The sequence below is a fragment of the Polyergus mexicanus genome, unplaced genomic scaffold (genome assembly GCF_030449975.1).
Source record: "Polyergus mexicanus isolate NDT 795.1 unplaced genomic scaffold, iyPolMexi1.0 SCAF_14, whole genome shotgun sequence".
NCBI classification, from domain to species: domain Eukaryota; kingdom Metazoa; phylum Arthropoda; class Insecta; order Hymenoptera; family Formicidae; genus Polyergus; species Polyergus mexicanus.
The window spans coordinates 496,251-518,481 of record NW_027223334.1 but is presented as its reverse complement, the minus strand read 5'-3'; the positions used below and the strand labels follow the sequence as shown (position 1 = coordinate 518,481).

At 44.4% G+C, this 22,231-nt stretch overlaps 3 protein-coding genes across 4 annotated transcripts; all 3 read right to left on the bottom strand.

The window, feature by feature from the left end:
- Window positions 1-744: 744 nt before the first annotated feature.
- LOC138939310 (tubulin beta chain) lies at window positions 745-3,274 on the bottom strand. Its single transcript, XM_070306980.1, has 5 exons — window positions 3,218-3,274; window positions 2,472-2,936; window positions 1,812-2,116; window positions 1,338-1,635; window positions 745-963 (listed from the first exon to the last, which is right to left on the bottom strand). The coding sequence occupies exons 1-5, from the start codon at window positions 3,272-3,274 to the stop codon at window positions 745-747; spliced, it is 1,344 nt and encodes a 447-aa protein (XP_070163081.1).
- Window positions 3,275-3,921: 647 nt separating this feature from the next.
- On the bottom strand, window positions 3,922-6,770 carry LOC138939389 (innexin inx2-like). The gene is made up of 5 exons (XM_070307107.1): window positions 6,564-6,770; window positions 6,143-6,294; window positions 4,785-5,027; window positions 4,207-4,502; window positions 3,922-4,144 (listed from the first exon to the last, which is right to left on the bottom strand). The coding sequence occupies exons 1-5, from the start codon at window positions 6,742-6,744 to the stop codon at window positions 3,922-3,924; spliced, it is 1,095 nt and encodes a 364-aa protein (XP_070163208.1). The 5' UTR covers window positions 6,745-6,770.
- Window positions 6,771-7,816: 1,046 nt separating this feature from the next.
- LOC138939223 (uncharacterized) lies at window positions 7,817-19,913 on the bottom strand. Of its 2 annotated transcripts, none has more exons than XM_070306852.1 (5): window positions 19,625-19,913; window positions 19,026-19,440; window positions 17,304-17,491; window positions 15,154-15,368; window positions 7,817-12,779 (listed from the first exon to the last, which is right to left on the bottom strand). In XM_070306852.1, the coding sequence occupies exons 3-5, from the start codon at window positions 17,407-17,409 to the stop codon at window positions 10,353-10,355; spliced, it is 2,748 nt and encodes a 915-aa protein (XP_070162953.1). In that variant the 5' UTR covers window positions 17,410-17,491; window positions 19,026-19,440; window positions 19,625-19,913; the 3' UTR covers window positions 7,817-10,352. The 2 variants fall into 2 exon arrangements, with proteins under 2 accessions (XP_070162953.1, XP_070162952.1); XM_070306851.1 differs by having other exon boundaries at window positions 19,026-19,437.
- Between the last annotated feature and the right edge of the window lie 2,318 nt (window positions 19,914-22,231).

The following is a 22,231-nucleotide window of genomic DNA, read 5'->3' as shown; positions in this document are numbered from 1 at the left end:
AAACGAATCGCGCGGACAAAGTAAGCCGCATTTAATAAAGCTAATCGCAAAACGCACATATATATTGACCATAAATTGTATATATAAAATTAAAACACAATAAGAGTAGAATAGACGATAAAATTTAATCGAACGTCTCTCATGGAAATAACAAGCAATATCGCAAATACAAATGTAGAAAACATAGTGGGGGGGGCGAAAAAGATCGTTCCCAATTTTTAATTAAATTAAGGCCGACCCAAGTACGTAAACCGATGGAGAGCGATACGCCATCGGGATGATTTGCGCTACTTGAAGGAGAGCAAGTGGGAAACGTTTCCTCGATACGTATATTTCGCGTTATCTCTCTCGTAGCTATCGGAAAATTTATCCGGAAACCCAAAGGGCGCAAAGCTCAAAACGACGCGAGTGGGTTTCTTTGTTTCGCTTTGTATGGTAGACGCGGTTAAGAGGATGCGAGAGAAATGAGCTTCTTACGCGAGGAAAATGGAAGAGAATCTTTTCGCGGGGGGGGGGGGGTTTTTCCCCCTTTTATTTTATGTACTTTCGACGATAGGATACGCGCGCGGAAGACGAGGAACAACGAGAGGATGTCGGCCGACGTTGGCTCGGTTACATATTATTTTACACTCTAACCGGGACACCGGGGACGACGATATAAACTATATAAAGAGGAGCGGAAAGTGGAAGGAGCAGGTGTACGCGAGCACTCGATAAACATCTTCCGGAGATGGGACGAGATCTTCACTTGTCTTCACCTTCGCCTTCCTCCTCCTCGTCGAATTCGCCCTCTTCCTCGGCGGTCGCCTCCTGATACTGCTGATACTCGGACACGAGATCGTTCATGTTGCTCTCAGCCTCGGTAAACTCCATGTCGTCCATACCCTCGCCGGTGTACCAGTGCAGAAACGCTTTACGCCGAAACATTGCGGTAAATTGCTCCGAAACTCTCTTGAATAATTCCTGCGAGAATCAAATTTTCGGGGCATTCTAACGATATCGCCTTTATATCGACATATTTTCATCGAGATTTCACACTTTCGGATGATTTTCTTTCTTAAATGATACGTTGAGAAAAAAAAATAAATAAAATAAAAATGAAATGCCTCAAAAATATCTCTCTTATCAAAAATTTATTCTACTTTAAAAAGAATCGTAATTTGGAAAGTTATTCTAGGAAAGTTGCGGAAAAGAAATTGATCGATAAATTTGAGATTAGATTAAAGTTTTGAATAAAAATTGATTTATTTCCCCCCCCCCTCCCCCGAAACAGTTTAAGATTAAAATTCTTTTTAATAATAAATTCTTTTCACTCACCGATAAATCGATAAACGAACCTGAATAGCCGTGGAATTGCCGATGAATGTCGCGGACATTTTCAGGCCCCGAGGAGGTATATCGCATACGGCGGTCTTTACGTTGCTAGGTATCCATTCGACGAAGTAGCTGCTATTTTTGTTTTGAATGTTGAGCATTTGCTCGTCCACTTCCTTCATCGACATTCTACCGCGAAACACCGCGGCCACCGTCAAGTATCTACCGTGTCGCGGATCGCACGCGGCCATCATGTTCTTAGCATCGAACATTTGTTGAGTGAGCTCGGGTACCGTCAATGCCCGATATTGTTGCGAACCTCTGAAACGTCAATCACGAATTAGGGAATCGAAAAATTACACAAAGCGAATAATATTTTTTTTTCGATTGAGAAAAAAAAGATCACACTTTAAAATTGAGATTTTTCAAATTTAATGAGTTTTCGTTAGAGAGAGAGAGAGAGAGAGAGAGAGAGAAAAGGGTGATAAATTTAGAACCTAGAGGTGAGAGGAGCAAAGCCGGGGATAAAGAAGTGGAGTCGCGGGAAAGGGACCATGTTGACGGCGAGTTTTCTCAGATCGGCGTTCAACTGGCCGGGAAATCTCAGGCAGGTGGTGACGCCGCTCAAAGTGGCGCTAACCAGATGATTGAGATCGCCGTAAGTCGGGGTGGTCAGCTTGAGGGTCCTGAAGCAGATGTCGTAGAGCGCCTCGTTGTCTATGCAATACGACTCGTCCGTGTTCTCTACCAGCTGATGCACCGAGAGGGTGCAGTTGTAGGGCTCGACCACGGTGTCCGATACCTGTGCGTCGAAAGGAGGCAGGGATGTACGTGGACAGGACATACGTAGACTGCGGAGAGAACGCGTCTCTCCCGATCGCGGTGTACGCGCGACTATACGCGCGTTGTATCGTTCTATTAAGGACAAAGGGTTCCTTTTTGACCAACGTTCTCTTTCTATCTCGCATCCATTGTACCTATCGGCCGCAAAATCCAATCTTATACGCTATTCCCCCGAAAGTCGTCTGAGATATTGTTCGATAATACGTGGGGTATCTTTGGAAACTATTGCTTTAAAACGATTACACTAGATACGCGAGTATAAGCCCGGATATAAGTAAAAAAAAAAAAAAAAATGGAAGGAAAGACATATATACCTTGGGCGAGGGTACCACGCTAAAGGTCATCATAATCCTATCGGGATACTCCTCGCGAATCTTAGAGATGAGCAGGGTGCCCATGCCGGCTCCGGTGCCGCCGCCCAACGAGTGCGTGAGCTGGAATCCCTGGAGGCAGTCGCAACTCTCGGCCTCCTTACGCACGACGTCCAGGACCGAGTCGACGAGCTCGGCGCCCTCGGTGTAATGGCCCTTGGCCCAATTATTGCCGGCGCCGCTCTGACCGAAAACAAAATTGTCCGGCCGGAATATCTGGCCGAAGGGACCCGAACGTACCGCGTCCATTGTCCCGGGCTCCAAATCGACCAGGATCGCGCGCGGCACGTACTTGCCGCCTGTCGCCTCATTGTAGTAGACGTTTATCCGCTCCAACTGCAGATCCGAATCGCCGTGATACGTGCCCGTGGGATCGATCCCGTGCTCGTCCGAGATCACCTCCCAAAACTGTAAAATCGTCGATGAGATGATAAAGTGTCCCCCGTTGACGCGTGAAAATTTTTCGAAAAATTCTTTTCGAATACTACATACGATTAAAAAAATTTATCGCGCTAGGACAGAATAGTCGTCCGTGATTTTTCGCGTATCGCGAACGATAAATTTTTATCTCTCATTAATCTTGTTAAATTATATTAGGCGCGAATATCTCAATGATATTTTTAGTTTGAGTGTTGAATCGACGTAGGTTACTCTTTCATCCGGAGATTATTCAAAGGGTCGAAACGTACCTTGGCCCCAATCTGATTGCCGCATTGGCCGGCTTGAAGATGGGCTATCTCGCGCATATTTGCTAGCTTTTTAGCTTTGACTTTGCGAAATCTTCTCTTCGCTGCACACAAGTCCGAGATGAGGAGGACCGATCGTCGTCTGTTTCCGTTACCTTGGCAATGCGAATGCTCGCGTATTCCGTTATACGAGTCGACGCGAGAACGCGAGAACCGAGAGACGAAGCGTCGAGAGATCTTGGACGCGACAAGATTCGTTAGAATTCCTACCCTAAAATCCCTAACCCTTAGAATCGTAACTCGCGTAATTTGGCCGAGGTGCGACTCGCGTTCCCATGGAGATACACGACGAGAGGAGCGTGTCTCGGTTCCGCTTCTGTTTCGGGTGACAATTGAATGCGCCGTTGATGAACAAAAGAACTCATGCCGCCGTATCCGCCCCTCGTCGCGTTCGTCGATTTCAATATACGTATAGGATGTCGAGGGGAAATTCCAACGGTTCCCTCCTACATCTTTTATCAAAAATCTTATTAATTTTTAAATACTTTTAATTAATTTAGAATTTTTTAATCATCTTTAGTAACTTTTGTCTCTCTTCAATAACTTGTCTTTATTGAAATCAACAAATTACACAGTTTTCTTAAATATTTCTCATTTTTTTTTTTTTTTTTTTTTTATTGCGAGATATATATATATATCTCGAAGATTTAAACAAAGTCCATAAAATTCTTGGTCGCAAAGGCTTTCGCTATCTCATTAACCAGCTCCCTGTACACAATGGGATTGACGTTCTGCGCAAGTTGGTGCAAGAGGAACCAATCACCGAAGTGGAGTACTCGTACAACACGCTCGGCCTTAGATTTCTCGAGCACGCGAACGGCACCTCGCAGAAGGTACACTCTCGCCCAGGATTGAGAGAAGGCTACGATTCTAGAAAATGAATCGTAATACGAAATGACACCGACCAATGATGTCGACCAAACTTTACGTACCTATAGATTAACGCCAAGCAACCGACGACCGCGAGAAACACCAGCCAGAACCAAAGAAGGACGAAAATTTTCTCGTTCACCACGTTTAACGGGAGTACGCAGAGCGCGTCGTGAGTTTGCACGGAACCCGCCGGCCCGAACGTGTGAATCGTGCATTTCGTCATCTTCGGAAAAAGTCGCGCCATGGGATCGACCCTGTCGTAAGGATTCTCCTCCGTGACGAATGCGCTCACCGAGGGCCCGTATCGTCTAAATTGTCCTTCCAGGAATACGTCCAACAGATATATCTGTCCTATCTATTAACGAAAGACGATATTGATCTTTCCTATTACAGGTTTATAAATACCGCGATAAAGCGATTGTATTTTTTCAATACGCTAATCGGGGTTTGCGCGGCAGAAGTTTCGATTGCATTTAATAAAGGGATCCAGGAATCCAGGAAGAATTAATTATTCGCCTTTATTTTCGCGCAATTTCCTGCTTCTGACGTCACACGGCGCCGGTCGATTGATGGAGAATCCTTAAGTACCTTTGCAGGTCTAACGCGAAGAAAACGTACTTACCGAACTTGTACTTACCGAATTTAAAAAGTTCAACATCTCGCACACGAAGAAACGTATAGCGTAAAAGTTGTGACTGTGCAGATTCGTCTTGGTAAAATACTCGACGAGTCGTTGCTTCCTCTCCTCGGTCCAAGCGTCTCTCAGAAAGGGAGAGGCGAGATCTCGCGAAAGAAGGCCTATGGTGTCTCTCTCCCAGATGCCCCATAAAGCGCGTGGCATATAAAAAAGGATCGCTTGTAAGCCAAGAACGAAGCAGACCTATCGAACATTAGGGGGAGAAGAAAAAAAAAAATCCTTCCATCATTCTTGTTTTATCCCAAGTTAAACTTTTCGTTCTTATTTGAAACTCGCGGAGAGAAAGAAAAGGTGCATGTACTATGGCGAAATGATCGAGGGAATATTAAAAAAGATTGCAAAAATATTTATATATATAAGCGTATAGTCTTTAGAATTATTTTCTCTTTTACGAGAAAGGAGAAGCGGGAGAAGGAGAGATATCTTTTTTTATCTAATATAAAATTTTTATTCTTCTTTTATTCGAAAGATATACGTAAGCGTGTTTCTGGTTGGAGGAGACTTCTCGCGCGATATTCACGACGCGGATCGCGCGATACAAAGTGACGCGGATAACGGCCGATCTGCGATCTCTATTTCCATTTCCTCCTGCTTGCCACCTTCCGTTCTCCGGATGTTTCCTTCCTATTCGCGCGTTCACGTTCCAGATTTCATTCACGCCCGTGCAATACGTTTGCATGCGCCGAGAGCCGGGAGCCTCCTGACCATCGGAATGAGGTGCAATCGTTATCATGCATCTCGCATACGAGGTACAAGTCGGTGTATGTATGTATGTATGTATGTGTGTACGTACGTATGTGTGCGTGTACTCGACACGAAAACTTATGCGATCGACCGATTTGAGAGCACGCGCGCGCACGTGCGTGCGTTTCTCTCGCTCGTTCAATTTTTCCGAGTGCTCCCATCGAAAAAGAATTTAAGGATTTCTTTGACGAATTTCGAGGTCGATCTCTTTCCTCGGCGAATTTCCGGGGAAAGTGTCTAATAGAGATATCTCGTACTCAATATAAAGACGCTTGTGAACTTTTAGCTTTGAGAGTATGTGAAATGAATAAAGAGACTTTGCTTCGATTAAATTTGGGATACTCTGATTTTTCAAAATTCAGCTTGGAGCTTTCGAAGAAACTCAATTTGAAAGATTTTCTAAAATCGATAAGAATATATTACTTAAATCGCGGCAGAGAGAAAGAGAGAAGGGAAAGGGAGAGATAAATACGACACGACTTTAAACGACGTATCTTTCGATACGTAGGACTTTCAACCTGTCTCCTATCATAAGCGTTCTATATTCAACTGACCCACTGATAATATCGATGATGACGGGCTTCGTCATCTGGAAGAGCCTGTCCTACGCCAGCACTCGCTACGCCTCGTCCAGGAATACCCTTCAGGTGTCGGGATACCGTGAACGTACTATAGATCCAGCAATACGCATTTACAGGATCTTTGTCTGCTAGAAAGGGATATCTATTATCGATGAGAAATAATTCTGTAACCGATGCAACAACGCAAAACGATTCGAAATAGATATCTGGAAAAAAAGAAAAAAGAAAAGAAAAACATTTTCAAGCATGCGCCATATCTTTACGTGACATTTCATTTCTGCGCCCTTCTACGTAACGAAAAGAGAAAAAAAACAAACAAAGAAATTTATAATTTTTTTCGAAATTTGAAATATACACACACGCAAAGCTCTCAAAGGTTAGCAGAATTTCGTACCGATGGAACCATCGGTCATGCAAGAAATCGGTTCACCGATATATTGCTTGGCAGTTACGAGAATCGTGCAAACGAGCAGCAGGAGAACGGTGAAACGCGAGTGCAGCCTGAAGACCACATTGTCAACACGAACGGATTCTTCTTGCAGAAGGCATTTAATAGGTGCGAAGAGGTCCAGCATGGTTAATTATCGCGTGTTCCTTTGTCTCGAGTTTTGCCGTGAAACAAAGCACAATAGAGAAAATTACGACGGGCGTATTGCGAAAGAAAACGTTACGATTTGCATCGTCGACGCGAGGAGTCTCGTCCCGAGGAATTTTTACGCGAAAATATTTTACGATTCACCTATGTATGCAAATTAGAAACTTGCATATTGTTTCCATATCATTTTATTCCGCTCGCAAAGCTTCATGTCCTTAAAGCAAGCGGGTTTTTCAATTTTCGTTTCCTCGTAGATATTTCAAAATTTCCAAAAATTACAGCCTGTACAGACATTTCTCGAAAAATTCACAACTTCATGAAAAAAAAAAAAAAAATGAACCCTTTCACCGATTCTCATTAAATTCAATGTCGACCATCCATTAATGATATTCTATTCATTGTCAAAATATTTAATCCAATATCTAAAAATTGCGGAAATTAGAGAGACTGTGCAATGTACATTCCGTACGTACATACATATATATATACAGACATTTTTTTAAAATATAATTTTTCGACTAATCGATTAATTTTGGAAAATTCTAAACACATCGGCATAGAAAAATGGAAAAAAAAAATTTTGTCACGAAAACAAAGCTTCCTCTATGAAGAAGCAAAAAAGGAAAGTAAAATCCATATAGATCCGACTACGCGTTGCGACTCGCGACAAAATTTCGTAAGAGCGTAGATTGAGAAGTTACGGGTATGCGAAATTACGAATGACGTTAAAACGACGATCGATGAATTATCCTGTACGGGTAAATCATCGAGTAACGATGCCGAAAACTGCCCAGTTCGCCTAAATTGGCCCGCGTTTAAGCATCGAGTGGGGGGACTCGTAAATCTTCGAACGTAACTTTCTCCCTTATAATCTTCACCGTCGACGAAATAAATGGCCGGGAGGCAGGAAGGTAGAAGGGAACGGAGGGGCAACGGAGATCTTCTCATTTTCTTTAATTTATCGCATCGAATCTCCGCGCTCACGTTCGAATCCTGAAATCTGTCGAGGAGGGGGAGGCGGGGGGGGTCGCCGACGTAAAGAAAGCCACCTCTTTCCTCGGCTCCAAGGATGCTCTTTATTAGTAAAAAATATAGTAATTATGATAATTGTGTTATTATCGCAAATTACATGTCGTAGTAAGATGATCGTTATACGGTCGATTAAAGATAGCTGCGTTATTAATAATGCACGGGCGCGATGCACGTGTCGCTCGGTCGTGGGCGCGTCTGTATATGAATCTGTATGCGTGTGTGTACGTGTATGTATATCCACTATTGAGATTGTCGCTAAACCTACATAAATGTTTCCCTATATACAAACAAACACGATTCTCTGGAGCGCGGCAGCCCCTATAAAGCGGCCAGCCAGATTTGTTTCTTGTTTTAATCATAACGACACCTTCCGGGAGAAGTGCCAACCAACGAATATCTCAGATTAACGGAATTACCCTTTATCGCTGTAATAATCGGCGATACGTGTCTCGCTCTCCAACGCTCTCTCTCTCTCTCTCTCTCTCTCTCTCTCTCTCTCTCTCTCTCTCTCTTCGTTTACTTTTATATTTATTTATATTTCTTTTAATCTCTTAGCGTGTACCAGTTTATTCATAAAAAGCGATCGGTTTTATCAACCTCCTCTCCCTCCCCTTTCTTCTCTTCGCTTCGCCTTATTATATACAAACTGTTTGCACTGTCGACGATCACATGCATCATAATAGCTGCATATTTAGTAGGCACGCTCATTCGGTGTCGTAGAGTCCAGACATCTTGCGAGTCGGCGAAAAGAAATAGTAATTTTTCTCACTTCTTTTCGTTCTTCTTCCTTCTTTAAAGAGACTATAAGGTATGTGATTATCATCATTATTATTATTATTATTATTATTATTATTATTATTATTATTATTACTATTATTATTATTATATCTCACAACGGTCGTATTATATTATACTGATTATATATATATATATATATATATACAGTCGTCAAGATGTTAAATCGACAAGGCGTGTCACGACCCGTCAATAGTCACAATATCTGATGAATTTTATCGATTCCCCCGTCGTTTCTCTTCTGTATCTTAAGTCAATTTAATACTATCTTACTCGCGCGCGCGACTCTCGAAAGAGAGAGAGAGAGAGAGAGAGAGAGAGAGGGAGTTTACGAAGCAGGACAACTTTGAGCAACCGCTAATTGTAAGAACTACATCTCGAAATCGAAATCTACGAGAATCGTTTCGCTGATTCGCTTCTGCGCCAGCGACGAAAGAAGATAAAAGCCCACGTCGCCTTTACAATAAATGAAATTACAAAGAGATATGATATGAGTGTGTCTGTAATTAATTTTTTTTATATTATAAAAAAAAATCAATGTATTGTATTATATATAATGATTAATTAATTGAAAAATAATTGTAATATCGTTTAATACTCAATCTAACTTAATCTATAATTTATTCCCTCTAATTAAAAAAACTCATTATTTTCAATTATGTAACCGAAATACAAATACTACTCATTAACATTCGTACCGTCTGTATCCCAGATATCTCTCGCTATATCGCTAGAAATGAAAAGATATCGCCATCGCGATAATCAATACATCAGCAATAATGAGAGATAATTCGATTGTCACGAATCTAAGATTTCTCGCCCGCGAACGATTCTATGGGAACGATTGAGACGAGGATTACGTATCAAGTTCTACGCTTATGGCAGTGTGTGTGTGTGTAAAGAAGACGCGATGGTAATACAAGATGAATACAATGCGGCAGTGGCAGAGATACGGCTTTCGGTTAGAACTTGGTCGCGTCTGCAAGGGAGGATATTGTATGGATCATCAAGAACCGCGAAACGTGTGTAAATAGAAGATTGATGATGTGAGGAACGCGGGGGTGAGCGATCGGGGAACGTCACGTTGACAGTAATACGCGGACATTTATCGCAACAGAGCGATAAGATTCAATGTTTCGCGATTAATGAGCAAACTGGATGTTTGTTAAATCCGAAAGCATCACATTGGAGAGATTATTTGTAAGCGTAATGTGTGTGTGTGTGTGTGTGTGTCGGATTTGTCGCTGAATTTGAAAAACGCATCCTCTCTCTTGCCTCAGCGAATTACCTCGAGAGAGAGAGAGAGAACACTTTTGAATTCATTTGCCGAAAAATATAAAAGCCCGAGACACGATTGCATCAACGGAACTTGATCAAGCTTGTCTTATAGATTTGTTATTCTTCTCTAGAGATTACAGTTCTACCTACAATATAAGGAGGAAAAAATGTATTCGATTGAATTTAATATCGAAAGAGTCGACGTTAATGCAATCTGCTCAAAGGCATCCAAGCGACGTCTAAAGGATTACGACGTCACACAGATGCCTCTTACCGTTCTTATTTATAGTCGTTTCTCGAGGAGAGAATAAAGCTCTCTCTTTTATTTATACATCTACGCGTATATAAACATATATGCGTATACGCGTATAAAAAAAAGTGACGTTGATTCCTCGCGAGGAACGACTACGAATTTCGACTTTTATGTTCTTCCGTAGATCGTGCACGAATACTCGCGAAAGGATCGATCGCGTCTATAGAATCTTAGTAGGGTACGTGTATGTCCCTGGATCGCGATTCTTGTCTGCAGAGTCTGCACACGGCGATGATACACGCCAGACCCATGAGAATGGCCAGACCGGCGCCCAGGCCAGCGCCGGCCCAGCCGGCTGGTCCGGCGAAGCCGCCACCGGTACCGGTAACGGGCCCGCCGCACGTCTCCATCGATTCGTCATCCGGCTCGTAGAGCGTGCCGTTGAGGATACCCGGTATAGGCAATCCACGATTGGGACAATTGATGACGCCGTTACACAGTAATCTCGTCGGGATGCATCCGGCGTCGCCGGGACACTGGAAGCCGCAATCCTCGAGGATTTTTCCGGTATTGAGGGCCCCGGAGCCGTCCCTGGGCAGATGATAGAGCTCGGTCCAGGCGATCTTGAAGGCCGCCCTGGCCGGCGCCATGGATCCGGTGAATTGCACGATGACAGCGGGAGATTCCTCGCCGTTGTCGGCAGCGGCCGCGGCACCACCCGGAGCCGGATGATCGATTGGCGACGGTGCGATTTGCGCCGCCGATATGATCATTTCTCTGACATTGCTGACGTTCTCGCCGCAGATGCCGAGATACGGCTCGACGTTGCCCGGTAGGAATATCTCGAGCTTGCCGTCCTCGCAGGAGCGCGACGCGAATTTGATCTTGTCGAAGTGCAGAAAGAGATCGCGCTCGCGGTTCACCCGTAACTCCCAGATGCACTTGATCGATCGGGGTGGCGTAACGTATCCCAGAGCCTCGTAATGCGGAAACTCGATTTCGCCATCGGTGGTGGCCGGCAAGAGGGCCGGTCCGCATAGAGGACTGTGGGCGAACTCGTACCTCGCCTCGAAGAGCGGCGCGGGATACTTGAAGTAGCTCGAGGCCGCGTGAGCGCCGTCAACGAGGAGCTTCAAGTCCAGTCTCTCGCCCCGGGAGACCACTCGAAGAACGGGCGGCCGGGACGCGGCCGGCGAGGTCGTGGGCGCCGGAATGCCGTTGTTGTTGGAACGACAAAGGCAGTGGCCCTTGATACCATCTGGATTCGGCTCCCGAATGATCACCCGATCCGCCCGGCTGTCCCAGCAATGACCGCACTGGGCGTACGGATGTTCCTTGAAGTTGATCGATTCGATCACGAGGATTACTCGCGCGTACAACCGCTTGTCGGTGACGAAGCTGTAGGTGCAGGATAGATCGACGGGCGGATCGCCGGGTCTCTTGTAAACTAGAGTATTGAGAGGTGATCGCAACCGACCCGATCGCAACTTCCACGAGGCGAAGATCTCGTCGCACTCGGTTCCGACTACGGGTTCGCCGAATCTCGTAGCGTTGAAGAAGTCGTAATGGGCCCAGTAGTAGAGCGAGCTACCGGAGTAGCTTCCGGTCTTACTCTCGAATCGTACGAAGAGCGCGTTCGACGTCGACACGAAATCGTGCTTCTCCATCGGTTTGCTGAACGTGTCGCAGAAGGTCTTGATGATGCGCGCATCGTCTGGCCAGTCAGCGTCGTAGAGTGTCAAACTCTCGCCGCAGTCGCCGTCGTACGGTTGGATTGGCGACTCGATACGATTCACCCGGAAGCTGGGAAAATAGAGACGGGCGATCTCGCCGGATCGGCCGCGTAGCAAGTAAGTGCAGCTTGTATGCGGTGGGTACCAATGCGCGACCGACAGGAAAATACCCTCGTTACCGCTGACGAGGGACTCGCTGTTCAGCAGCCAGTCGCAGCTGCCGTTCTTTACACCGGCGGTCTCCACGTGACCTGGCCAGTTGCCCACGTTGAAGTGAAAGCCGGTGTTTAACAGCGGTCCGGCCGGCGACGACACAAACTCCACGTAGAGATCCTCGCTGGTGCCAATGATGCTATATGGAAACTTGCCCATGCCACAAAACGTGCCGATCACCGGACTACTCTCGTTTTTACCGTCATACACGCGTATATAATCGTACGGGCAATGCTCCGAGCCCGAACTAATCGGTCGCATCGGGCACGTCATGATATTCTCGCATCGCTGACCATCGATGTTGAACTCCTCATTCTCGATATAGAGTTTGATAAAGGGCAGCCGGGTGTTTAGACGATATTTGCAGTGCAACGCCCGCGGATAGATGCCTGGGTAAGCCGGGCTCTGCACGTAACACGTCTGCAGTCGGCAATCCTTGAACACGCGCTGGCAGTAGCTGCCGGGCACGATCTCGCCGCGACGATTCGGATAGAGCTCCGGATGCTGACCGTATCTGAGATACACCTCGAATTGCTGTTCGGCGCGCGAGTCGAAGCTAAAGTACGTCTGATCGGTGAAATTATCAGCGTGAAAGATCACCCGTACAAAGCTGGTCTCGCTAATGAAGGTCTGCGGTTGTTCGGACTCTCCGCAGTAAACGCCCGGATCCTTGCGATTGCTCACCTCGGTCTTTGTATTGCCGTCTATGATCTGAAACACGGCGCGGCGAAAAATGCCCGCTAGGTATACAACATTCGAGACAATCGATCGTAAGGATCGTCGCGTCGACAATCCAGGACTCGATAACCCAGTTTACCAAGGTCCCATCTTTAGGTCTAGAATTTTTAAGACTGGAATCCTGGTCGCGAGTAAAATAATTTTAGACAATAATCTTTAACGTCTCGCGAAAAATTATGCAATCGGTGAAAAATTATTTTGCAAATGAAATCTTTTTTTTTTTTTTTTTTATTTTTTTTTATGTATTTCACGATGTATCAAACCTCTAAAGGACTTGTGTAAAATGATTCTTTGTGACCGATCGAAAAATGATTTTATCAATTACAGTAGATTTATTCAAATCTGAAGGAAATAGGGATCCTATGAAAATCGAATAAATTGAAAGTAATTGATTGAAATTTGTGTGAGAGACTTATGCAGAGACGGAATAGAAATTTGTATAAAATTGATCCGTAAATTAAAAAAAAATGATCAGTCTGTAAAGACGCACGCTTCGCTCTCGCGTCTCGAAGCTTACGAAGCTTGCGCAAAGAGAAACGGTATCTTACTATTGACTTTTCATCTTTTTTATCGATGCAAATTTGAAAGTCGCGAAAGAAACGGAGGGAAAATACGGAGGAGAATAGAGAGGTAGAAAGAGAGAAAGGAGGGAAGAAGAGAGAGGTTTACAGCGTCACAAAGATCAATACCTGATACCGAAGTAACCGAGAGAGGTGGCGGCAGGACGAGTGCGCCCGCGCGCGCTCGAAAGAGGCAGGTAGTGGGCAACGGGGAAAGGGGAGGGAATCACTTATCACGTTCGTCCCTCTATACGGGAATGTTCTAATTCGCGATGTTGATACGGCTCTGCACCTGTCCCCGAAGAACGCGGAAACTAAATCTAGGAGGATATCCGTCGCCGATAATTCGCAGCGATCTTAACACAAATCCGAGATCCGTGTTGCCATATATCCTCTTATAAGACTACAATGCAACAAACCCGTAAATCTCGTCGATATATGTAAAATGCCTTCGGTTTATCATTTATTTTCAAAATAAAAGAACCTTATGAGACGACGCGATGAGATTTTATACCCGAGAGAATTATTTTTTTATTTCAAAGTAATTGAATGTCAAATTAAGAAAAGATGAAAGATATTGATGAGTCTATAATATTGATCGATGAATTTTATCTTTTTGCATTGTATTTCGTTTCCCATACGTGGGCGCGTGCGCGTGTTTAATTTATATATAATCTTCGGTCAGTGATAAAACGGATTTGATGACGCGTCGAGCAAGCGTAATCAATTTCGCCCATTCGATCTATCATCTATCGCGATCGCGATTGCGTAACTCGTGGATTTCATATCCGTTTCCCGTCGTATTGTACGCGGATCCCGCTGTATTCGCACGCATTGATTCGCGACGCGACGCAAAGAGACACGAGCATCATCAGCATCTCCCCGTGTCTTCCCGGCTGCGTCCTATCCAATTCGAATCAAAAGAATAATCGGGGAACGCTATTGTCGCAACCGAAATTAAATTCCAACGTCCGGCTAATTGCTTAATTGGCTGGATTCTCCCTATTCGATTAATAGAAAGGCGGATCGAGAGAGGGAGGGAGAGAGAGAGAGAGAGAGAGAAAGACGGGTTCGGCTTCGCCATTCGGCCGTGTCATCCTGAAATTAGGATCTTAGGATCTGTCTTTCACCCTCCTTATACCCGTATTCATAGTCCTTCCTTATTTTAAGGACGGAGGAAGCCTCCATGAAGGATTCCTTGAATCTGCAAGGCCACCTTGTTTCATAGATGGACCTCGAGTCTCCCTTTCAGAAGGAAGGAATATTTTAGGGATTTTTAGTGACCGACTGGAGGCAGCACCGTTTTATGCTGCCTGCAACTAATTTCATATAATACATATGAAAACTTTTTCGTATCTTCAAAAAATTCCACGGGATTTTCCCAATCGCGAATGTATCTTTTCGGAATCCGCCACAGAATCCGATTCTCTGGATTTTCGTCTTCAAATCCATCGTCAGAATCATTTAAAAATTCATTGTCCATTATCCCTTTTTCCTTTATACACTTTCAGTTTGAGAGCGCGACAACAAATAACCACAAAACCACAAATGTAACGAAACTAACTTTTGGAGGTTATATTTGGTTATATTCTGCGTATCGTCTGCTAAAAAGGTCGCATCACTCCTCAAGGAAGCTCGTGACCTTCCTTGAGATAAGGGAGCCAATAAGATTCCTTGTTCGGTCAAGGAAAGTTTATGAAACGTGGAACGAGGAACAAGGAATCCTTATTCCTCAAGGACGGACTATGAATACGGGTATTAGACAACCAGGTGAGGGATCCGCTCACCTGCAGATAACCGCCGCTGCACGTGGTGGCGTTCTCCAGCACCCCGACCTTAAACTTCTTGAAACGTACTCGCAGAATCCAGTCTCGGGGCGTCCCGCGAAAGGCACGGAAGCGATACCAGCACGATAGGGGCTTACCCCAATTGGCTGGGGTCACCGCCGGACTCGACACATCCTCGTAAATGTCCACCGTTTTATTGCAGTGGTCTCGGTCCACTGTAATGCAAGCGGTTAGAGCGAGAAAGAAGGGCTACGCGTGTGCCCTCTCTTTCATATCTCGCGCCCATTAAAGTCTATCTTAATCTCAATGTTAATTGATCTAATTGTAAGCGAGAATCTTTTTATCAATTCTATTTTAATTCATTATAATGAGAAATATCATTCAATAATTATTTACATAAAGAATATTTTCGCACACGTTAAAATTGAGTTTCCGGGGAAAAAAGATATATTCTTTAATTAATTTCAAATGGGCAGAGATTTTCTCTTATAGTGGAAAATTTAAAAAAAAAAAAAAGAAAAAAAAGAAACAGTGATAGATAAAATAATCTCTCACGATATTTTTACGAAGAAAAAAAGAAATTAGAGTCGGTCGAAGAGTTTTCTTTCTATTAAGTCCAACGTCGCGAAAACGTAAGATACCCTATATTCGCTGTGTTAGAACCGTGATATATTTTTCGTTGACCCGAATCGAACGGGACACAGGGGAACAACTTGGATGGGACGATAAAGAGGACGCGGGGAACGACAACGCGCGACACAAGTTTCGTCCATGTAATCGATATTCGACCCGTTCGCTAGATACCTCTTATAAAGAGGTAGTCTCGTGTTACGGGTATAGCCGGGCTCTATACCCCTCCCGTTCGTAAATCACCCTTCCACAAAGTATCAACCCTTCGTTCGCGCGACCATCGTCAATATGCATGGCAAGTAAATTCTCCTCTAATGCAACGATTGAGATTCGAGACCGGCGATTGTCACGCCGACAATTCGATCTATTGACCGCGCGAACGGGCTTGCGATAATTGCTAGTAACTCGGGGATAAGTAACTGCCGAGATGAGAGATGAGTGTTCATTAAATCGCGCATCGTCGGATTCGAGTGATCGAATCCAAAGTCTTTCGAGATAGGGATTGATACGACTCGCTCTAAATGAAACTGATTTTAAGCCGCTAGATGGAAATTAGAGATTGAGAGCGAAATAATTGCCGATGATTATCCTCGACAACTATATTACCGTACGCTTGTATCGTACGGTGTATATACGAAAAGATAAAGCGTGTCGATGGAGAAAATTGCGACAATACATATTAGGTGTACAACTTTGCTTCCGCCGTTTTCCTATAGATGGCTTTAGCGGTAAGTAGTGGTCGAAATAAATAGATCATAGACGTCACGCTATAAACTTGGGCATCTGTCAACATAACCCCATAGAAACGTTAGTCGATTTGTGTCTGCGTCATAAAGTTATTCTCGATTGAAAATGTCAGTTTACGAGCCAAATTCTCGTCATTTGCGGGAGGTTTTAATTTTCTGCTTCAATATGAAGAAATCTGCGGCTGAGGCTCATCGAATGCTCTCAAATACTTATGGCGAAGCCGCTATTAGCGAAAGAACGTGTCGTGAGTGGTTTCAACGCTTCAAGAACGATGATTTTCACGTCGAAGCGCGGCATAGCGGTGGAAGAGAGAAGGTTTGCGAAGATGCAGAATTCGAGGCATTACTTAATGAAGACTCGAGTCAAAGTCAAAAAGAGGGAGAAAGTAGTGGCTAGCGATGGACAATACTTTGAATCATAAATGTATAACCAGTTTTTTACAATAAAGCCTCGAATTTGGGAAAAAAATCGGCGGAAGCAAAGTTGTACACCTAATACATATACAAGAATAGAGAAAATTTTTTTTATCGCTTCTTTTTTCACTCTTATCTGTAGGTAGAATGTTTTGCACATAAAATGGTTGAAGAAAAAGGTAATTACTCTCGGCGGATAAAATTAAATTATTAAGGCAACTGGAAATGATCGCGTTGTCGGATTGCGTTTGCCAGGAATAAATATAAAGGATCGATATTTCCCGCTGGCCTGGAAATTTGAACTCGTCGGTATTATACCTACATACTTGGCGGTCTCGCAAGCCACCGGATTAGACTTACCTCTGCCAATGGCAGCGGGACTGGGGGTGGCCAGAAGCAGGAGGAATATGGCGAAAAATCCCCAGCCCCAGCTACCGAGGAGTACCGGCACAGGCATTCGAAGCATTCCCGGGACAAGTGCCGAGGCTGTCAAAATACCTCCGCTTCTTCTCCTCTTATCTCCATTTGCTTCCCCCGTCGAGAACTACCTACGCATGCACATACGAAAAGTACAGAAAAATTCCTTCTCATATATAATAAAATATATATCGTTGCTTAATTATTTCTATGTCATTTCGTGTCGCGTTGGAAAAAAAATGCAATTAAATATTCGCAGAAACTTTTTAAAAGAAGAAAAAAAAACTATCGTATATATTATCGTTAAAATAAATCAAGAAAAGATGCTTGATTCCTATTTTAAACATTGTTCGATCATTTCCATAAAAATTTCTGGCTGATCTAAGAAGGGAATTATATTCCAAATAATTTTGAAGCCGAAAAAATTTCTCATATTTCGAACATGAGTCGCGCTTTGATGAAATACAGGCGCAACGCGTTATCATTTCTCCAAAGGACGATAAGGGACACCGCATTGGTTTGCTAGATGGGTCGAGCGTATGCCGGAAGGGCCTCGTTCGTACGTTCGTGCCGAGAGAGCGGGGTGATAATTGATTAAATCCGCGTTGACTCCGCTATCGACAACAGAGTACTTTACCTCCGGAATTTTCTCTCCCTTTCCCGCTATGCTCTCCCTTTTCATTCACCAACACTTTCCTCCTCCTCCTCCTCCTCTCTTCCAACCGCCACCAATCTTCTCTCTCGCTCATCTCCTTTCGCATTCTTGCGTCCTATTCATTGTCTCGTCTCTCGAGAATTCAATATTTTTTTTTCCGATACATATGCATGCGCGTATATAACATCTTTGACAATTCAGAGATCGCATTCTCAACGCAAAGATCCAAAATATTGATAAATCGTATCTCAGGATTACGAATAGTATCGGCTTTCGAAGGGCCAAGGTCGCGAAAGCTTTTATTATCGATGAACTCGTGTCTGTGTCGGGTCGTCCCGCTGTCGGATCGATGCGTTCGTGAATTTTCAGATTCCGCCGGCGTACGCGAATCAAATAAGGGTAGACGAGCGTGCCAAAAATGTCAAATAAACTGCGCTCGATTAGCGCATCAGCAATTTAGACGGCGCGTGTATTGCGGACGCGCGTTTCGCGGCAGTTAAACGAGCAACGACGGCACGATTTTGCGGAATCGTCGAGCGATGTTTTTCCAATTTTTCCCATATTTCGCCCCCGACGACCGTGATTATTTCGCATTACCGTCCCGGGACCGAAAAAGAAATAAAAAAAAAAAAAAACGTTCCGATACGCGCGATTTTCGGACGATTTAATCGCGATCGCGAGCAACGGTATAAATTCGATAAGAATTCGGATGCTTTTTGCTTTTTCTTACGTAAGATTTTCTTCTTTTCTAAAATTAATTATATAATTATATATTAGTTATATATATATATATATACCTGACGCGATATATCCATGTAACTCGAGAAGTTTCAAAGTTTAAATAATAAAGTAATAAAATTTCTTCTTAAGAATAATCTTAGTTAAAATGATGGTAAAGGATCGTTTACATGGGACAACGAAAATCATTTTCTCGATATTGGAATAGATAAAAAATAAAGAGGATAATCTCGCACTCGTTTAATGGAACGCATGCACTTTCCACCACGCACCTTTACCACAACATGCTCCCTGGCTACCGATCTCTCTTCGAGACAGCTAGATCCTCGAGCTGCCGATCGAAATCATCGAAGCGATATCCTCAGCGCGGGTCCCATCGAGTATGCCATCTTCTCCCTCATCGGATCAAGCGAGGATTTCCAGGGAGGATCTTCCCTTCGAGGGAATCCTTGCGAGAGCCAGATCTATGTCATCGTCATCATCCTCGACCACGTATCGATCGCGATGTCGCCTCGCACGGTTCCCTCCGCGATTCTTGACTGCGCACTAGCGCACATAGAGCCGACGACAAACGTCCCGTCCAAGGATGCTGCTCGCGCGACTTTATTTCCCGAAAAGCCGACCATTAAGCAGCCACTGTTAAGAGGCGTCGATCTCAGTCCGGCACGAGCATTGTCGTCGCTGCTGCTGGAAGCAGCGCGTAGATCATTAGCGCGTCATAACGCGGAATGCGTGAAATCGAAGCTCTCGGAGAGATCAAAGAACGGAAGTGAGGGAGGCGAAGAGAGGAACCGCGCGAACGGAAGAAAAGGAAGAGAGTGTGTGTGTGAGAGAGAGAGAGAGAGAGAGAGAGAGACGAGATGATACGCACGGATACGAAAAATAAAGCACCGCCGTGCTTCAGTCAGGCTGCAAGCCAGGCTGCGAGTCGACTGCTGGTCGGAACGAAAGCTCGAAACGTGTGGCTGGCGGCTTAACGTTCACCGATCGGAGCTGCGGCGGGTCGAAGCTTGCGCAAGCTCTCTGGCGTTCTCTTTCTCGCTATCTTTCTCCCGCGACATCGGCATGGCGGAACGCTCGTTCTATCCCCGTCCTCCCCTTTCTCTCTCTCTCTCTCTCTCCGATCCCTCTGTGCCCCGTTTCGCTCTTCGCTCTTCTACCGTTTACGATGACTTTCATTGAACCGCTTGTCCCCCTATTTGCCTCCTCCCTTTCCCATCCCTCTTGCGATGACCTATTGCGCCTATCGCTCCGACCTGCGTCCCTTCTGCGTTATTCCGATCCTTCTGCCGACTTTTGTCGTCGGCCCGTTTTTTTTTTTTTTTTTTTTTTATCTTACCGCTTACGACCGTCTTTCTCCCTTCGGTCGGGGCAATCGATAGGCGTGTTAACGCGCGTAGCGTGCTTATCGCGCGAATTTAGCGCTTCCGCTCCGTGAACACGCGTGCAAACACAGCCCCTGTATTAAAAATAAAAGCCGCCACCGTCACGACGCCGCGACGCGTCGCCGATTCACACCTGACGTATCGATTTATACGACGAGAGGGTTCGGGTTATCCCGTGTGAGAGAATTTTGACGGGGGGGAGGGAGAGGGGGAGAGGAGGGGGGTTGCTCCGTTTATCCCGCGTCTAGCTTTTACCGAAACCGAATCCCGCGTACGTACGTCGACGAGCTCAATTTTCCAGATTGTAGACACGACAAGAGCGTATACCTCGCGTCGATTCGGCGCGAATAAACGTCGCGATCGAACTCGGACGAAATTACAGCCCCTCCTCCCCCTTCCGGCTTTCGCGATCAACCGCGAATCTTATCCCCCGACGAGAAAGATGGCCCTCTTCGAGAGGGCAGCCTGCCGACCGTGGCGTGTACGCGGGTTCCTATACGTTAATCAAGCGTTGTGAAGTAAACTTACAAAAGGAGGTAGCGCGAGACGTTAACTGGTCATATAACTTAAACCAGTCTTATTTACGATCCATTCCGATTGTAGCCGGACGGGAGAAGGGCGATAGTATCCAACAACGTGGTCGCTTTACTAACGTGCGCCATGCCAACTATAATTTGCCCGATACCGCGCCAAGTCTATACGGCAAACGGGATTACGAATCGCGTTTACCAGATATATAAATATGAAATCGGAATTTTTGTATAGAAAATACACGTTTATTGTATGAAAATGATAAAAAATATTTTATTCGAACGATGGTGCATTATCATGAAGCAAAATCACTTTGTGTTGCCTTTTTTTTTTTTGATATTCTGGTCGTTTTTCACGCAAAGCTTGATTCAAATCGATCGTTTGTTGTCGGTAGCGTCATCCTCATCCAACAATGTTTGCTATTCGCTGTCTTCAAACTTTTTCGATGATCTTCCACGTTCTTCGTTTCTCACGTCAAAATCGCCACTTTTGAATTTTTTAAACCACTCAAAGCACTGTGATTTACCAAGAGCATGCTCACCGTAAGCTTCGACAAGCATTCGATGCGATTCTGCAGCGGTTTTCTTCAAATGGTAACAGAAAATCCATGCTGTCCGCAAATCGTAGTTTCCAGGCACAAAATTCGACATGTTCAACGCTATTAAAAACTATGCTGTTGTATGAAACTTGTATTGTTGTGAGTTGAAAATCTTTATCAGATGTCGAAACAAGAAAATGGCGCCAATGACGCGGTTTGACGGTAACTACATTGACAGCTAGGGCAATCTATGGGCAAATTCCGGTTTCATATTTATATACCTGGTATATTATACCGGGAAACGTAATGAGCCGCGGATATAAGGGAAGGTAATTAAGGTACCGAGTTTAACGCACGAAAAACTGATAATGGAGCGCCTCCGGATGCGAACACCAGGACGGGGAAGAGAGAGAGGATGAGAGAGGGGGGAGGGGAAGGGAGAGAGGGGAAGGAGAAGGTAAAAGGAGAACGATAAGCCCTACTGTGTGTAATCTGTCCGAAAATCGGAGAAAAGTTCTCCATAGATGGAATCGTACACATTGTTATAATCCAATAAAATCCGAATTATCCATTAATTTGCCGATAATAAAAGTAATGATTGTATCTCTCCTCGTGGTTTTCTGACGATAATTAAATAAATGCCCACGTCATTGTAACGTATATAATAATTTTATGGCAATTATTAATCCAATTATTGGAAATTTATTACAACGCGCACCATTTACGCGGCGACCTCGATCTCATTACTTTTACGAATATAGTTACATCGTTAATTTATGAGAAATGCGTGAAATTCTAAATTTATATATATATAAAAACAAAAATCTTACCTCGTGAATTTTTCATTTCACAAGCATTTGATTACACGTCACTCATAGCTTTTGCAATATCTCGCTTTTAGACGATACTCGACATAAGATAATGGCCCGACTCCATCGTCAATCGTCCCAAATTGATCTCGAGAGATATAAACTCGCTGCAAGAAAAAAGATGGATTTTTGGTCGAAGAGTGAACTATAGATTT

Excerpts from the sequence above, each read along its gene's own strand:
- LOC138939310 (XM_070306980.1), bottom strand. The coding sequence starts at position 3,274 with ATGCGCGAGATAGCCCATCTTCAAGCCGGCCAATGCGGCAATCAGATT. Across the intron at positions 1,636-1,811 it reads TTTGCTCCTCTCACCTCTAG|AGGTTCGCAACAATATCGGG; the intron begins GTTCTAAATTTA and ends TTGACGTTTCAG. Across the intron at positions 964-1,337 it reads GCAATTCCACGGCTATTCAG|GAATTATTCAAGAGAGTTTC; the intron begins GTTCGTTTATCG and ends TGATTCTCGCAG.
- LOC138939389 (XM_070307107.1), bottom strand. The coding sequence starts at position 6,744 with ATGCTGGACCTCTTCGCACCTATTAAATGCCTTCTGCAAGAAGAATCC. Across the intron at positions 6,295-6,563 it reads CATGACCGATGGTTCCATCG|ACAAAGATCCTGTAAATGCG; the intron begins GTACGAAATTCT and ends CCTTTCTAGCAG. Across the intron at positions 5,028-6,142 it reads ATCATCGATATTATCAGTGG|GTCTGCTTCGTTCTTGGCTT; the intron begins GTCAGTTGAATA and ends AATGTTCGATAG.
- LOC138939223 (XM_070306852.1), bottom strand. The coding sequence starts at position 17,409 with ATGCTTCGAATGCCTGTGCCGGTACTCCTCGGTAGCTGGGGCTGGGGA. Across the intron at positions 15,369-17,303 it reads TCCCGCTGCCATTGGCAGAG|TGGACCGAGACCACTGCAAT; the intron begins GTAAGTCTAATC and ends CTTGCATTACAG. Across the intron at positions 12,780-15,153 it reads GCAGCGGCGGTTATCTGCAG|ATCATAGACGGCAATACAAA; the intron begins GTGAGCGGATCC and ends GCCGTGTTTCAG.